Source organism: Rattus norvegicus, chromosome 4 (assembly GCF_021556685.1).
Source record: "Rattus norvegicus strain SHRSP/BbbUtx chromosome 4, alternate assembly SHRSP_T2T, whole genome shotgun sequence".
Taxonomy (NCBI): Eukaryota; Metazoa; Chordata; class Mammalia; order Rodentia; family Muridae; genus Rattus; species Rattus norvegicus.
The window spans coordinates 29,369,357-29,386,899 of NC_141537.1; the positions used below are offsets into that span (position 1 = coordinate 29,369,357).

Sequence of the window (17,543 nt, forward strand, 5' to 3'; positions counted from 1 at the left end):
TCTGGATATAGTTGGGGTTGATCTTAGGGCCGCCTTTGGAGATAAATGTGTTTCACTTCCATTTAAAGCCTTCATGTGGATGTTTAGCCAGATTAGAGATACATATAGGAGGCTATTTTTTAAAAAAAAGCTATATATTTTATGTTCAAAAGCCACTCTCTGTGGGGGAAGAGTCATAGAAAATGGTATTCAAATTTGCTCCTCACATAAACCAGGATCCAAGAGAATTTGTCTCGTTTCTCTTGCCGATAAGTGTATCATTCAAAAACTGGAATGCTGACATGCTGGACTCAGGATAGAAATCCACTGAGTGTTAAAACATAACACAAAACAGGTTACGTTAAGCCTTTTCCTCCAGCAAGATGTTAAACTGAAGATAGAGAACGAGAACGCATTCATGCTCTCGTTTATTTAAAAAACACTTGTATTACCAGCTCAGACGAGAGATTTAATAACTTAACCTTAGGTTAATCGAGGTGTCAGGCAAGTGAAGTAAATATGCACAACGCAGGGTGTTTTTTATTTATACAGGAGAGGGATGGGTTGGGTTATGCAGCAGTTCCATCTTCTCTCCTTCTACGTCCTGCCTTACCCTTTGAAGCGGTGTTGCCTGAGTTTCTTTGCTTCTCTAGCATGGGTTAGAGAGTGGAGGAGACAGAGAAGTGGTGCTATAAATCACCCTCACCCCCGCCAACTCTATCAGACAAACTAATTTCTGCAGCCTTGAGACCACAGCTCCCATTCTGCAGAGCATCGGCTGTTTCCGATACAGCGTTCTGTGTAGTCCCTGCTAATGATACTTGGCAACATCTTGCCTTCTCTCTTAACCCCTAAGTGTGTCCCGGTCCTTTGTCCTTGTAACTCCAGCCACCCTCTGAATTTTGCCCCTCCATTTAAATATTCTAATGAATACTCTGGCTTGGCTATGCACTGAGGCAGAGGGGTAAGGAACAGCAAAGATTAACAGAGATGTTATCTCACCCTTACCCTCCCATCCTCTCCAGGAACCACAATTTAAATAATGGCAGAAAAACATGCCATTATTGTTCCTACCAACAGGTGGCGGCAGTCATCACACTTAGCTGCTTTATTGGCTATTTCCACCTTTTGGGAGTATTGACTCTGAACCTGATCAATGCAGAAGTCTAAAGAAAGTCTAAAGTCTAAAGTGCTTGGGAATCTACTTGAATGGGCACACATTTGCTTCTGACTACGGCAAGAACAGGGACTACTTCAGAAGCAGGGAAGGAGGAGGAAGCAGGATCTGTACAAGCATGAGGAAAGATTTTGTGGGGCGGGGGCCAGGACTAATTTTGAAAGACAAAGAATGTGCTGAAAGAAAAAAAAAAACAAAACCCTGTAAGTTAAGGATAGAGAAGTTCTTCAAACCGTGGCAAACTATGATGGTGTGAATGGGTTCCCTCCATATACATGCGCTGAAGTCCTATCCCCCTCCCACCCTGCCCCCGTATTACGGTATAGAAACAGAGATTTTTGAGGAACTAATTATGGTTAAATGAGGTCATAAAAGTGGGGTCCAAAGCTATGAATGCTTCTGTCCTTATGGGAAGAAAAGCTGCCAGGGGTTTGCATGCAGAGAGAAAAGTACCCACGAGATGTGAGAACAGCGACAGACGGTGCTGCTCACAAAACTGAGAGGGGCCCCCCGCAGAGGCCAACCTTACCACTGTCTTGATCTTAGATGGAAGAACTCCATGCCTTGAGTCTCTAAGATCTAATGGTTCATGCTTCACTTCTGTGTCTAGAGTTGTGCCATAAAAGCTGACGGGCAGCAAGAACGAGCAGCAAGAAGATTATATTTATATAAATAAATATTTATTATAATTAATATTAACAGTATTATATATTATACATTAGCTTACCCCGGTTGCTTTTCAAAAGCACTAGCAATTCACAGCTGTGCCAAAGGTCACTTTCCTCACATCTCCAGCAGCAATGTTTGTTTCCTTTGTAAATGGTTGCCTACCGGATTAACACAGCATTACAGCTCTTTGCTACTGTGATGTAGTTATTTTGTTATTTTGTTATTTTTTTGTTTGTTTTCTGTTTTCTGTACTAGCAATGATTTTTTTCCCCCCTCAGAACCTATTCCCGACTTGAACTTTACTTTTCTGTATATGGGGCTCTTGATGGCCCTGATCATTTTCTCATTTTGCTTTCGCACCTCCCTTGTTTGTGAAGGCACTCTTCATATGACAGCAACTAGTCCTCTGTTTGGTGTACGCCTAACAAAGGGACAAGGAAAAAACTGAATTCTTGATCATGTCTTTTTCTCCTTACTGATGGTCAGTAGTAGATACTTCATTAGTAAGTCACAGTACCGGGATCGCTATGCCAGGAATGCAGGAAACCACTCCATCCTCCCTTTTTAAAAACAAAACGAGGGGCTGGGGATTTAGCTCAGTGGTAGAGCCCTTACCTAGGAAGCGCAAGGCCCTGGGTTCGGTCCCCAGCTCCAAAAAAAAAAAAAAAAAAAAAAAAGCGTTAAAAACAAAACGAAGTTGGTCTTTTTAAGTTTTCAGACACATTTCCACCAGTCTTCCATCACTTCCCATTTATTCTCTATGCTCACAGGGAGTCAGTAGTGCTCCAAATTCAGTCATTCTGGACCACCCTCCCCCAACTCTTGCCCTGTCCTTTGTGTACAATTATTACCTATCTGAAAGTTTAGTTTTAAAGGAAACATAGATTTACTTTGAAGGGGAAGTTTATATCATCACCATTATATATTTTAACTACTAAAAGATTATGAAAATAAGAAGTCTATCTGAATACTACCTAAAACGCACCTTATGCTGAGGAACTTCATTAGAGCACACCAGTTGTCCCAGCCAAGTCAAGGGCAGGACTGGGAGTTTTCAGACAGTGAGTTTCGCTGCATCCCGTGTACCACGCGGAGCAGGGTGAGGCCATAGAGATTCATTTATGTCTGAGGCATGCTATCCCGAATGGCCAATTACTTTATATACTATGGACACTGGACATTAGAACTTAGTCCTTTCATCAAAAATCAACCACATATCAGAAAAACAAAACAAACAACAAAGTAGGCTTCGAGGGCAGAGAAAGAGACCTTGATCAAGTCCAGCGGACAAACAGCTCGAGGCGTTCAGGGCTTGAGACCAGTGCGCACCCGGAGTGCGGGCTCAAAGTTCTCATTCTAGCCAGAACATTCGAAGATTCTTCTAATTATGCTGGCATGAAAGGGTCAGAACAGGAGGGGCTAGCTCCCAGGGCTGGGCAAGGTCCTTGAGCAGGATCGTCCTGTCTAGTCCGGAGCCCAGAGGGAGAGAGGAGTCATGTGCTGGGCGAGAGCGTGGAGTCAGATCCTCCTGCCGGTTTTCCTCTCCCTAGCTCTCATCCAGCTGATCATCAGCTTCTCTGACCAGAAGACTAAATCCCACCAGCACTGGAAGCGGAAAATCGAAGCAAAACACGCAGGACATGGTGAGTGACTTGTAAAACCAGCCAGAGCGCTATGGCTGTACCCCCACTGGCTTTTTGGTTGGGGCAATGGTTGGCTCAATGGTTCGTTTCAAAACTTGTCTTTTGGTGGTGGTGGTGGTAAGACGCTTTTAAAGCCTCTTGATGTTTTGGGAGGAAATCGAGTTAATATTGACCTCTTTTGCTTTCTTTCTACTACCTAAACTGTATTGATGAGAGCCGGAGGTATAAACTGGCTAACCAGATTAATATTAAAAAAAAAAAAAAAAACCTCTAAAGAGAAGTAACCAGCTTCTGCATCTTGACAACCCCTCTCATCGCCAGAGGCCAGAGATGTCATAAGTGTTTTGGAGACCTCTCATACGTGACTTGGTTCCTAAGTGGTTTTAGGCTTACCTCTCCATAGGGAGACATATTAGAGTTATAGGACAGGCAGGTTAAGGTAAAAACTACTTCTAGTCAAGAGACTGGAATTTCTGGCTTGGGTAGAGACCCAGAATTCCGTTGGAGGGGGAAATCTGTCAGGTCAAGGGGCTAATACTTAGTCCCTTCTTGAGATGATGTATTCTGTTTATCCAGAATACCTGATCTGGTACAGTAATTCACCCAGCTGCCACCATGAATCTCAAGTCCGACCATTTCTACCGAACCTTCTTTCCGTCTCTCTTTTTATAAGCATGCTTTCCCCAACACTTCGGATGGACCCTTGACACCTTCTCTAAAGCCCCCCTTCATTCCCACCATGAGGCTGTTTGTCAGTCATGAACCTGACCTCCATGCTGGATGAAACAGCATGTCTTTTTTTTCTTTCCTCCTTCTTTGGACAGCTACTGAGATTTCCAGCTTGGTCCCTTGGGGTTTGTTTTGTTCTTTTCCTTCCCCTGCCCCACTTTAAAAAGATTTATTTATTTATTTTTGTGTATGTGAGTACACTGTCTTCAGACATACCAGAAGAGGGCGTCGGTCTGATTCCCATTACAGATGGTTGTGAGCCACCATATGTTTCCTACCATATGGGAATTGGCCTCAGGACCTCTGGAAGAGCAGTCTCTTAACTGCCTAACCATCACTCCAGCCCCTGTGCTTTTCCTTTTAAACATGAATAAGATTGTTCTTGAGCTTAAGCAAAAAATTCTTTGCAAATGCCATTCAGGGAGGCAAGTATAGCCATATTAACATCAAATAGAGAGATTTCAAGTTAAAAATCAAGTAAAAGAGCCGGTGGCATTTCATTTCCGCACGCAGTAAACAAACCACGACGACACACCAAGGAACTCCTATTTGCCGAAAATACGTTTTTAAGATTGATACAGCAAAAGCGCTGTTTAAGAAAGAGCCTCTGACAAATTGCCTATTTCTATGAGAAGTTGACAAGATCAAGTACAACATTGGGGCAGAGGGAATTTTTTCCAACACAAACAGGGACAGTTAGTTCATGAAGAAAAGAGGCACTTAAAGCTAAAAAGAGTTGGGGTGTTTATATCAACTAGCACATACTCAGTGGGGGGCGGGTCGGGTCATCCGAGTAGTGTGGTTTTTTCCTCAAATGCTCTTCTGCTGCAGTTCTGTGCACAACTTTGTGTGTGTCATTTTTCATTAGCTTCTCAATCCCATCTAGAGACTGTGCTGGCACTGTAAAAGCCTAGGCCCTCTAGGGTGCCTGTCCACCTATGTGAACCTAGTTGGCCTTGGTCTTCTGGTCTCCAGGAGTTGGGGTAACCAGGAGGATTAGAGGGAGGTTGTTCTGGCCTTCATTTTTGCCAACTTGGTCTTTTTATATGCTAATTTTGTAGCCTTTATAAAGGCCTTCTGAATTTCACTGTCTGCCCCATTCCCCTGCCTCAGATCACCCCTGAGAACTGTGGTCTCAAAAATCATTTTCAGGGAGTGAAAGACGATGACTTGCCTTCTGTAACTACTTCTATGCACTGTACGTGATCCCTGCCTATGAGAGCCGTAACTGTTAGCCCCAAAGATGAGAGGACACAACTCATCAGGATCCATATAATTGAAGCAAGCATTTCAATAAAGCAAGCTTTCTTATTTATACACACGGGCTGCCTCCCTCTAAGGTGGGATTCGAGAGTCAGCATTGGACATGAGAACAAAGTTTTTATACCTCAGAGGCGGGGAGTTTCTAAAAGGGAGGTTCCGTAGGGAGACAGGCAGGGTTATAGAAGCAGAGCATAGCATGACAGACACAGCGAGGTGGGCATAAGGTGGTCAAAACAGCAGGTGATCACAATAACCTTTTGGGGAAAAGGCATAGCTGTCATTTCCTGAACAGGCAGTAAAGAACCATCGATAGTTAAGGTTACAGATCGGGCATAGCCCAATCCTTGAAAACCAGAGATTTCGTTGTAAACACGGATGAACCCAGTTTGTCTCCACCATAAGATGGCCTCTGAGCTTAAATGGAGGCAGGGTGGTTAATCAATACCACCTCCTCAGCATAGCTCTGTATACGCTGTGATAAAAGTTGGCTGGAATCCCCATATCCCAAAAACCTTCTTAGTCTGGAACTGCTTTGTCCTAGAAAACACAGAAGCATTTTCTGTGAGCATTTGGCAGATCCTTTGGGTTGCCGTTAGCATGTCTGGAGCCACCCGGGGTCAGAGTACGGTTGTCCTCATTTTAGCTTCTGAGTTTAAGAGTGAGATTCCCTCACAGTGTTATTAAAAAAAAAGAAAGAAAAAAAAAAACACCAGGGAGGAAAATATAAAAGATTTCTGTGAAGGAATTCAATCTTCGAATATACTAAATGGCAAATTCGAGGTTGTAAATTATAACCTTTCTCTCCCTTTGAAGAGAATTTTAAGTTTTAGTAGTTCACATGTCTAAGCAACCTTAGCTTCAAGATCTCAAGAGAGAGAGGGGCAGGGGGAATTATTTTAGTGACTAGCTCCTTGAGTCCTTTCGGTCTGGGTGGGAAAGGTCTTTATCCTCAGAAAGTATCAATGGACAGTAGAAGATATTTCTCTCTTAGACAAAGCTGTCAGCACTGTGACAGGTGCTGTAGTTCAGAAGCGTACTAGGTGCCCTCACGTTCCAGGGTAGCTCCAGAAGGAAGCTATACATCTAGGAACGCCCCTTAACTTTTAAGTGGCGACCTCAGAGTTTCAGGTTCTCAGTATTTAGAAATTTAGTAAATAGAATATTGCTTACCTTCCCCCCCCTTAGCTGTTGTTGAAAAAAATCTCTTCCCTAAGTAACTTTGTTGAATAATTTATTTATTTCGATGGCAATTAAAAGGAAGTTTTGATTTGGTACATAGTTAATTAGCCTCCAATACCGAGGTCAGGTGTTTTCAGACATTTGTGATTGTATTCTTCGTGGAAGAAGATGAGATCTGTTGGGTCAGCAGCACGGTGGGTATTGCAGAGTAGAAGAAACTGGCCCAGGACTTGAAAGAGAGGTCAGCAACATTCCACAAAATCTAGGATAAAGGGATGCTCTAGAAATCAGGAAATGTGATTTAATGGAAGGGACCAATCAGAAGAAATAAACACAGAACCCAGGCTGCGGCTTAGAGGATAGGGAAGTGGGTAAAGCACGTGACCTGCAAGCACAGGGACTGGGATCAATAGAACCCGTAAAGGCAGATGTGGTAGCATCTGTAATCCCTATCGGGGCAAGATGGAAGACAGTTAATTCCTGAAGGCTCATGACCAGCTAACCTGGCATATGACATGGTAAACAAGAGACTTTCCTCAACAAGGCAGAAGATGAGGACCAACACTGGAGGCTGTCATCTGAGACCCACACATGTCCTTGGTATGTGGGAACCTTACACACACACACACACACACACACACACACACACTCTCTCACATTGAGACACATCGAGGGGGTGTCCCATAAAATGCAGATCAGCCCTCATCAGAAACGCCAAGGTCATGACAAACCAATGCAGACACTAAGTCCTGTTGCAGACTAACGATGCAAGATGACTACAGGCGATATGGAATCCCACGGGATCGTGGAGCACAAACAAGACATTAGTGTAAAATCCAGGTAAATCCTGAGAAAATCTGGAGTTTAGTTCAAAGCAATACATTAATTAATTTTGATTTCTTAGGTTTAGACGTTTGCCTAATTTAACGTATTGTTGCTGTGAGTATGATGTGCATCGGCAGGTCTACACATGCCAGTGATAAGTCAAAAACCAACCGTGTGTACTCAACTCTCATTCCACATCTGTGTGTCCTTGAACTCAGGTCTCCAGGCTCACAAGGCACTCGCCTTCATTCCCTGAGCCCAATTTGCTGGCCCTCCCTTCTTTGTGTGATTTGTAGTAGGATGTTAGCAACAGAGCAAATAACCCAAGAATGCAAAAGGAATACCTACATTATCTTCAAAATGTTCCTGAAGTCTGAAATTATTCCACAGTATGATATTGGTTGACAAAACAAGCTTAAGGAGCAATTGGAGTTTGGATAACAGTTATTTCCCCTGAAATAAACCTGGAGCGACATCGTGGATGACTTGAAGCCATACAATCTTTTCTATTTACTTTGTTTTTTCATTGTCTTAATGTTCCTCCAGGAACTTTAACATTCTCTGAGGGCAGAAAGGAACAGATATGTTAACAGGTTTTAATTTGAAAACCGAACTGTGAGGTTTTTTTCCCCATCAGGTGAAATCTGCAGTCAATTACGAAATCTCAGGTTAAACAGTCTTTTCTTACAAAGCCTACGGATTCTGCCACACAGCAATAGGTAGAAAGACATTATTCTTCCTGCATCATAAAACTAGAGTATCAGATAGAAACTTTCAGAAGACATTGGGGTGATAAAATAAGCCATCAAAATGAATTTTGAAATTTGAACTCAATTTTTATTCTGAATCTTTCCAATATAAGTGATACTTTTTTTCTTTTTTACTAAATGAAAAGAAAAAAAAATCTTCATCCGAGACAAGTTTTTAAGTTTTGTAACAAAACAGAATGGAGCATCGAATTTTTTTTTAATAGTTAAAAGATTAATTTATTAGCCAGAAATGTGTTTGCAAAGCTATTTTGACAACAAAGGTATTACTAAATTCCTTTCAAAGTACGGTATAGTAAATGTATTACCATACATGTGCTGGCCATGTGCTTAATTTGATTGTTTCAGGGAAGTTGTTTTTAGGAGGTGGCTAATCAATGTTGGATGATGCCATCTCGTGTTTTTGGTTTGTTTGTTTGTTTGTTTGTTTGTTTGTTTTGTTTTGTTTTGTTTTGTTTTGTTTTGTTTTGTTTTCAAGAAACTAGAGGAAATGAGATGAGGACTAAATCGGACTGGTGGGGTGTTGTAGTTACTTTTCTGTAGCTGCGAGGAGACAGCATGGACAAAACAACTTATAAGAGAAAGCATTTAGTTTACAGTTTTCAGAGGGTGAGTCTATGGCCGTCAGGGTGGGAATCAAGGCAGGCAGGTAGGCATGGCACTGGAGATCTGATCTACAAGCAGGAGCCAGGGGGAGACAAAGGGTCTGGTGTGGGCTTTGAATCTTAAAAATTCCACGCCTCCGTTAACAAGACCACGCCTCCGGTAACAAGACCACGCCTTTGTTAACAAGCCCACACCCACTCTAGCAACACCATCCCTTTCATTCCTTCCCAAATTAGTTCCACCAACTGAAGACGAAGCATTAAGCATATGAATCTTGTTCTTATTTAAACTATAGCGTGAAGAAAGGATCTAGGTGTGTGAACATAGAGTTGGCTAATGTTTGAATACCGATGACCATGACGAAACAAGAAAGACTAAACGAAAGGTACTTCTACGTAAAACTGAGTGATAAAATAAATTGGCTTTTGTTTTAATTTTTGTGCTTCTTTTTTTTTTCCTTGTAGAATGTGCGCAAAAGCAGACGTGTCCACTGTGTACTCAAGATAAGAGAGTAAGTTAATTTTCTTATGAAGAAAACTCTGGGAATATTATAAACTCTCCCATTTACAGCTGTCATCTCAAAGATATGCTACGTTTTGTTTTCCACACTTTTAATAGGAAGAATGGAATAATTCAGTACAAACATGTACTCCCATCTGGGAAATTACACATCAAAAAAGGAAGAAAAGAAGTTTTGTTTTTGTTTTTGTTTTTGTTTTTCTTGAAAAGGGCAATCACAAGCTGGAGAGATGGCTCTGTGGTTAAGAGCCCATACTGCTCCTGCTGCAAACCTGAGTTCAGTTTCCGGCATCCACATGAGGGCTCATGGCTCACAACCATCTGTAACTCCAGTTCCAGGGCCTCTGACACCTCTTCTGGCTTCCTCAGGCACTGCACATACATAGTACACATGCAGACCAACTCACATACATGAAATGAAAAAAAAAAAAAAACTTTGGGGGCATGAAGGAAAGAACTCTTCCAGGTGTGACCTGAAGGGGACAACGTTTGGGATGTAATAATAAATAAAATAATTGATTGATAAGAAAGGGAAATCACACCAAAATGTTTGAAGACTTTTTGTAAGCCAAGGCAAAATATAGCTTTGGAAAAATGGCAACATTTTTCTTTGCTATTTCTAATCTCTAAAGACTAGAAGGGATGACACACTGGTCCTTAACCTCAGTGTAACTAAGGCCAATAACTTAGTAATAAGATGTCTCTTATCATTGTTTTTCACTTACAACTTTGAAGAAAGCAACAAACATACAAAAACAAACAAACAAACACCTAAAACCAATGAAGCACATGGTATCAACCTGTAGGCAACTTTATGGCAACACTTGACAAACAGTCTTGCAGAATGGTTTCTCTAAGGTATCCTAGAGACCTAACATTGTCAAAACCTTGTGGGAATGGCTGATAACAAAGGGATATAATCTGGAGGTGGTGCCTGTCCTAGTGGTCTGGACAAGTTATCATCTGCCTCCTTGCCTTTTCCACATCACTTTTCTGTTTTGATGAGGAGCTGGGCTTCTGGCTCGTGGAATTCTCTAGTCAGTTCCTACCACTTTTCAGGCTTTCCACAGACAGCACTCGCTCACTGTCCTCACTTCTTGAATATGACGTCAGTATAACACCGCTCTTTCTGAGCCCTGAATCACCTATGATGTCCGTTGTTTCCTCTTCTCTCGACACTGTACCTATTTGAATGCCTCAACAAGAGAAGACTTTCAACCCCAACCCAGTCCTTCAAGCTCCCACTTTTCCTGCAGGTCCTTGGCCCTAATAGTTTCTCTTCTTTCTTGTGAATTCTAATGGCTATTTACCTGAATTCATTCCCCCACGTTTTTGTTGCTAATAGCTTGGAAGTGTAAAATTTCGAACATATGAAAGTAGAGGAAACATACCTGTGGACTATGGCATGAGTTCCTTCTCCGTCCTCTTTAGGAAGGTGAGATGGAAGGATCCCTTGAGTCCAGGATTTGAAGACCAGCTTAGGCAACTGAAAAGAACCTCATCTTTAATCAATAATACATGATACAGTATATACAATTTTTTTTGGTTCTTTTTTTCGGAGCTGGGGACCAAACCCAGGGCCTTGCACTTCCTAGGTAAGCGCTCTACCACTGAGCTAAATCCCCAGCCCCCAGTATATACAATTTTATACCACTAAAGATCATCTTGGATAACTTGGGCTCATGAATGTCCTCTCCTAAGTAGACTATTGTGAAGTCAATAGTTATATGGATATCATATTTTATTAGTAAACATTTGACCCTCTATATATGTCTTCAATAGATAGACTTTTTTAAAAGTGTTAAATCTGTAATCACATCTAAAAATTACCCAATTAACTTGTTTCATACTTGTCTTTGTCTAAATCTCATCTATATGCTGTAATTTGTTGATATGTACCCTAAGTCTCTTTGAGTCAATATATTTTCTTTCTCCTCTCTCTCTCTCTTCTATTGAGATGTGTTTGTGTTTGTTGTTGTGATTGTTGCCCTGTTGAGCTTCCTAGAGGCTGGATTTTGCTGGTCAGATCCCCTTACTAAGATGGCTTTATCATGTTGTTTTCCTGTCCCTACCCGCTCTGTTCTTATAAGTTTGAAACTAGACATAAAGGACTGATCAGATTCTGCAAGGATTTTTGGCAGCAATATTTCATGATGAAGAATTATTAGAGGGCTAAGAGTATGGTCTAGTCTTTTGTGTTATCACCAGGAAATGATATTCTCTTTACCTGAATCCACTGTATCCTTGGGGGCTGAAAAACTCTAACTACATTAACATCATTGCCCTCATGTTAGATGCTGCTTACACTGCCCAGCTCTGATTGGTCCTCTGATCTTTCTATGCCTCAGTGCTGTGCATTATTGGTTGATTACTGTACAAGCACACAACGTCGAAGCCCTCATTAGGACATCTCCAGACTTAAACCTTCCAAGGTGCACCTGATGCCAAACACTATCTATTATTTTCTCTTTTGGTTAGCAGTGTTTTCTAAGAATGGCGATAGTCATAATTCCAGAACTTCATAAGCACCCTTAAAGTACCAATATATCCCACACCCCTTCAATCATATTAGGTGATTTTATCTTTGATTTTATAGATTTTTTTTAAAAGAAGACTTTGGGTATTAACTTCACTCACCGAATTAGAGAGTGGCTGTTGGTTTTATTTAGAATTACATATCCTCGGCATTTTTCCTTGAAGGGTTAATGACTCCTGCAGCTCTGCCATATTGCTTTTGGACTTATATCTATGTATTTTAAAATTTTTCTTTCATATAATATGCATTTTTTTACTGTCATATTTCCTCTGTTCTCTGTTCCCCATGGAGAAAGGAGGTGTCATATTCACCTTTCTGTCAATACACCTCACACATTTCCAGTTACTGAACGGAGAGCATTCAATGTATTGAGTTAACCCTTGAGCTATTAGAAGAAGCTTAAATTACATTCAATACACGCTCTAATGTAACAGGAATTTTATCTTAAAACATTTCCACACATAAAGCACTATAACATGTCTGAAGAGATGCACATTAGAGGATAATGTGAAAACTATTTCCAGCAACTCATAGGAAGTAATGAAAGGGTAGCTCTGCAGAATTAGCATATTGTCTTCTGGGACTCTGTCCTCCCAGAAGCCAGAAGCACAGTGGCTTTCTTCATAGTTTCTATCACTTACTGCACAAAAGTTCAGGTTTATTAGTGGCAGTACCTAAAGCAACCAAGAATTATCTGGGCTATCCATGGACTCACACAGCACAAAAGGTATTTGGCACGTCTTGGAATGTCCTACTTGATTATGTTTATTCTTTTATTTCCCTCAAGAAAAATCTTCACACCAGCACCCAGTTTTCCTTGGACATTATAGTTGGGGTTGGTCAAGTCCATGTTTGTGGTTCTTCGGTGAAAGAGAATTTTTAGATTCTGGCTGAATGGTTTCCCTTGTAGTCCAATAGCAAAGGACCAGCCTTCCTAGAATTAGAAAATAGTCTTACCAAAAACAAAAGCATAAAAACATTGCCACTAACTCACTACTCATAAACACAGCATATAGAAAACAAAATGTTGGGGCTGGGCTGCTGGGTCAGTGAATGCTTGCTGTGAAGCATGAGGAACCGAGCTACGATCTTTAGGACCCATGGTGACATGATTTATAATCCCAAGGCTCCAGAAGCTCAGACAGGCAAATCCCTAGGGTTTTCTCGTCAGCTACCCTGACCTAATTGGCCAACCTGGGGCCCATGTGAGATCCTGTATCAAAAGTAAGGTAGATTCGTCCTAAAGAACCACACCTAAAGTTGAATCTTGGACATGCATACACACTCATTCATACGCACACTCATACTTGAACATATGTGTACACACACTCATTCAGCAGAAGTTGACATATTTGTTCCATTAAAAGCTAAACTTCAAACAACCAAGCCAACAAGAACAGGTTAAACATTCTTTGTTGGTGTTTTGTTGCCATTTAGCGTTTGCATATCACTGGTGAATCTTTGAAATGATAGTTCTCAGTAATGATGCCACAGATTGAGATAAGTAAGTTTTGTTCTTGACTATTGAGAGTTATAAGGCAGAACCTTGCAATACATTAAAAAGATACCAAGAACTCAGAGTAGATGGTAGAGTCTCTCTAAAAATCAAATCTTTTCTCTTTCATTGCATCCTGACGTGGATTATTGTTCAGGACAGAACGAGGTGAAGTTACAGAAAGCTAAAGGGACCTTGTAAATCTCTCACACCTACCTTATTTGTGGAGTAGTTCACACGAAATGTTCGTTATCATAAGATTGTCAAACACGCTTATAAATACTGCAGCTCACTGCAGCAAGAGACCCATTTTAATACTCATTTTCCTGATAGCGAACACAGAGAAATGCATGTAGAGCATATGATTATGGGTTCAAATCTAAACGTGCCATCGAACACATATGCGTCATCTATCAAAAGTCCTCCAGTTGTAAACAAACAAGAACCAGAACTGTGGATTCTTTTCTATGGCAAGTATTCCTGACATTTTCCATGCTCTTGGCAGGACCCTTCTTGTGGATGATGCTTTTCCTTGAGATATTTAAGGCCATCCATTCGACTTACGTTCTCTTTTCTTCTGAGCCATATCCAAGTCTTTCCTCATAAACACTCCTTTAGAAACCTGTCTGATGTCAAGGTGCAGCGCTTAGTCTCTGCCTCCATCCAGGGGTCAAACACTGAAACAGGGCTGGTGAGATGGCTCAGTGGGTACCAGTGCTTACCACAGAGCCCAAGGCCCTGAGGTAGGACCCCACAACTCATGTTCACTCATGTGCACAGATGCATGCTAATAAAATGAACGAACATTTTCAAATGCAGAAAAATCTAAGACAACCTTTTTTTTTCTTTCTAGTAGACGGTGTATGCGTTTTACTACTACTTGTCACATGGTGTCATGTCACCTTTAGCAAACTGACTTGAAGGTTACAAAAGCCCGTCCATAAGCAAATGCCATGACCTTTCAAACCAACCATGCTTTCTCCATGAGTCTTGCTCTGTGGTGATCTTCTCCTTCATACACTTCTGCCTCCTTTACCAATTCTTCAATTTAGATTCCTAAATGGGAGCATTCTAAAAATTGATATATTTGTCTTTGTTTTCATAACATGGGATATTTAAAAAAATTTTTTTTCATTAAAAAATTTCATACGACCTATTTTGATCATGTTCTTTCCCCTCTTCTCAACTCCTCAAAGATCCTTTTCCCTTCCTACCCAACTTAGGGTTTTTTCTCTCAACAACAAGAGAACCCCACCAAAACAAAACAAAAAGCAGATATTAAGAAACAAAACCAACAAAATAAAACAAAAACCCAACCCTACCGGGCAGGGTTGGCACACACCTTTAATCTCAGCACTCAGGAGGCAGAGGTAGTTGGATCTCTGTGAATTCAAGTCTAGCCTGCTCTATAGAGCAAGTTCCAAGACAATCATGGCTATACAGAGAAACCCTGCCTGGAAAAAACAAAACAAAACAAAACAAAAAAAAAACCTAAAAGAAGAAAAATAAAACATGGAGGCCATTGTCTGTTGATCAACTATTCCTGAGCCCATGAGGGCTGTATTTGAATATGGTTGATGTACTCATGAAGAATATACTCCATTGAAGGAACCTGATCTCCCCCCCACACACACATACCCTCAGCATGTCAATTACAAACAGCTTCTTGGTTCGGGGGTCAGACTTTGTGGCTACTTCTTCTTTGTGCAACAATTTTTGACCTTGTGCAGGTCTCACGCAAGCTGTCACAGTCTCGGAGTTCACATGCTCGTCAGCCTCGCTGCATGTGGAAAGCACTGTTTCCTTGGAGTCATTCACCACATCCAGACTTTAACATCTTTCTCCTTCCTCTTCTGCATAGAGCCTTGAGGGGATGGATATAAATACACCCCATTTAGGACAAGAGCAGTCCAAAGCCTCTCAGCCTCTGCACATTAAGTCGTGGGTCTCTGTGTTTATTACCATCTACCGCAAGAGCACTTTTATGCTGCTTGACCATCTTGTGCTCTCTTATCTGCAGTCATGGCTGCTATTAGAAACCGTTACATTTACCAGAACTCTACTAGTCATGCTCTCCGTTGCTTGACTGACATATCCTTCTTGGTATTTGTTTTAACCACCTCAAACTTTAAAATATCTCTAACTAAATTTATCATTTTGTCTTCCCAAAGAAGCTAATTTTTAAAACTTCCTTATTTATTCCTGGCAGCATTCCTCAAGGAGTCTAATTTTAAAAATTGTTGGCTTCTGTGCCTTCCACAAAACATCTGTCCATTCTTTTCTTTCAAATGAAGCAATCCCAGACCTCTCCTATTTCTCCTCTATCTCCCACCCCACCCCTATCCGCTCAGTCTCTTCTCATGCCTTATCATTACAAATATGTTTTTCTAATGAAGTCACCTTTTAATTCCAAGTAATCTGATCCAGTCTTTTTTTGTTAAATAAAACAAGAGGTGTATAAACTCCTTAGTCTGAAAATCACAACCCATCACAGCCCATCACAAGACATCATCTTTCCCAGTGGTATTATGAAAACCTACCAGGATTTTCACTTTTCCATCATGGTCTCCATCGTAGTGTTCTGCTGTGTCTTCTGCATTTCTCCCTCCTCTCTATACATTTGTTCCTCAAGACCTATTTTCCATATTGTTTGAAAAAAAATCTTATATAGTCATTCTGAATCCAAGTGAGTACTTTCTCTCGTTAACTGTCACGTTTTAAATATTGACCATTCTGAAATTATTTGTCCATTCAGAGAATCGTGGCTAGTAGAGTCAGAAATAAACAAATGGTAAATTTGTGCACTCTGTGCCTTCCAGGAAGGAGAAACAGTACTGGGTTGGTTTGTGTAATCTCTGCTACATGTGGCATGTGTATTGGAAACATTTTGTAGCTTGCCTCCTAACACTCATCTTATATGTCTGGTAGCATAATATTAGACCCTTTTAAATACAATGTTAACAACTCACTAATCATCATTATATACCTCTCCTTCCTGTATTTTTTCATTTTAATGGCATTTCATATAAAATAGCAATTTCTATACCTACAGAAAGTTATTAAAATAGGTTTCTATTTCAAAATGAAGATTTCAGTTTTCTTGTGGAGCAGTTACGTATCACCCTGAAGCCTTTAGCTAGATTCTCAGTTGTCACGTACTTAAGAGGTTGAGAGTGAAAGCTCTCATAGTTACATGGTTCAGCCTCCTTAGCTACAAGGAAAATCCCATGTAATTCGCTTTAAATTATACATTACCAATTTAGGGAAGCTCAGTACATTATACTGTTCCTCTAGGCAATGAATATGAAGTTCTGTGCTTTGAAGACTTTTTAGACGTAGTTACAGGAGTTAAGGTATCTTATCTTTTTTTGGGGGGGTACGTTGTAGAAACTCAATGCAAACTAATTTAATAGAAGGGGGGAATTCACTCCTTCATGAGATTGGGTGTGCAGGGCTTCATGCTCAGCTGAATCTCAAAGGAGGTCACACTCCAGTTTCTCTCCTTCCCTTCAGGTCCCTGTCACAACAACCAGTATATTGACCTCATTTCCTTCCACTGTAATGGGTATTCTCTAAACAAGCAAGGGAGAGGCTCCCAGCTAGCCAATCACTCACAATGTCTGTAACTCCAAAGGAAGTTCTAATTGCTTCTATTTCGGTCTTATACTCAAACCAGCACATCTGACTGGGCAGGGGATGGACTGGCTGGAGTATCACTCCAGTTGTAAGAAATGAGCAAAGAAGAGCCGATGGACAGCTTTACAGCCACAGAGTGTTGATTGAAGAAGCCCACAAGGACAGACTATCAGAAGTGGAAACACAAGATAGCAAACAAACAAAAAAAATAAAAAAAAAACAAAACAGGAACAACAACCTGCTTCCCTCTGCTGAATTTTAGGTTCTGTCTGCTTGAGACACACATTTCATTTTACACCCTCTCCCATATTATTAAAAAAATCCCTGGCAAAAATGATGCTACTGGTCCTCACTAAAAATTAGAGTTACTCACAGTCACTGTAAGCTCTGCTCCCAGCCCCAAGTCTAGACCCTCACAGAGACATGAACAAATCCTGGGTTTGGTTGTGTCTCCTCATGGTCTATACTCCCAATTCTCCAGAACCCACTGATCAACACAGAAACAAAATCAAGATAACAA

At 40.9% G+C, this 17,543-nt stretch overlaps 1 protein-coding gene across 3 annotated transcripts in view; it reads left to right on the top strand.

Annotated features, from left to right (window-relative positions):
- Window positions 1-3,204: 3,204 nt before the first annotated feature.
- The window catches only part of Pttg1ip2 (PTTG1IP family member 2), a 38,697-nt gene continuing 24,358 nt past the window's right edge, over window positions 3,205-17,543 (top strand). Inside the window, exons 1-2 of one of the 3 annotated variants that reach the window (XR_015685217.1) lie at window positions 3,205-3,468; window positions 9,302-9,348. Coding sequence is in view for 1 of the 3 variants with exons in the window: in NM_001447453.1 (NP_001434382.1) it covers window positions 3,321-3,468; window positions 9,302-9,348 (195 nt within the window). In the remaining 2 variants the exon portion in view is untranslated. The remainder of the gene's footprint in view (window positions 3,469-9,301; window positions 9,349-17,543) is intronic. The other 2 variants (XR_015685218.1, NM_001447453.1) reach the window with 2 other exon arrangements.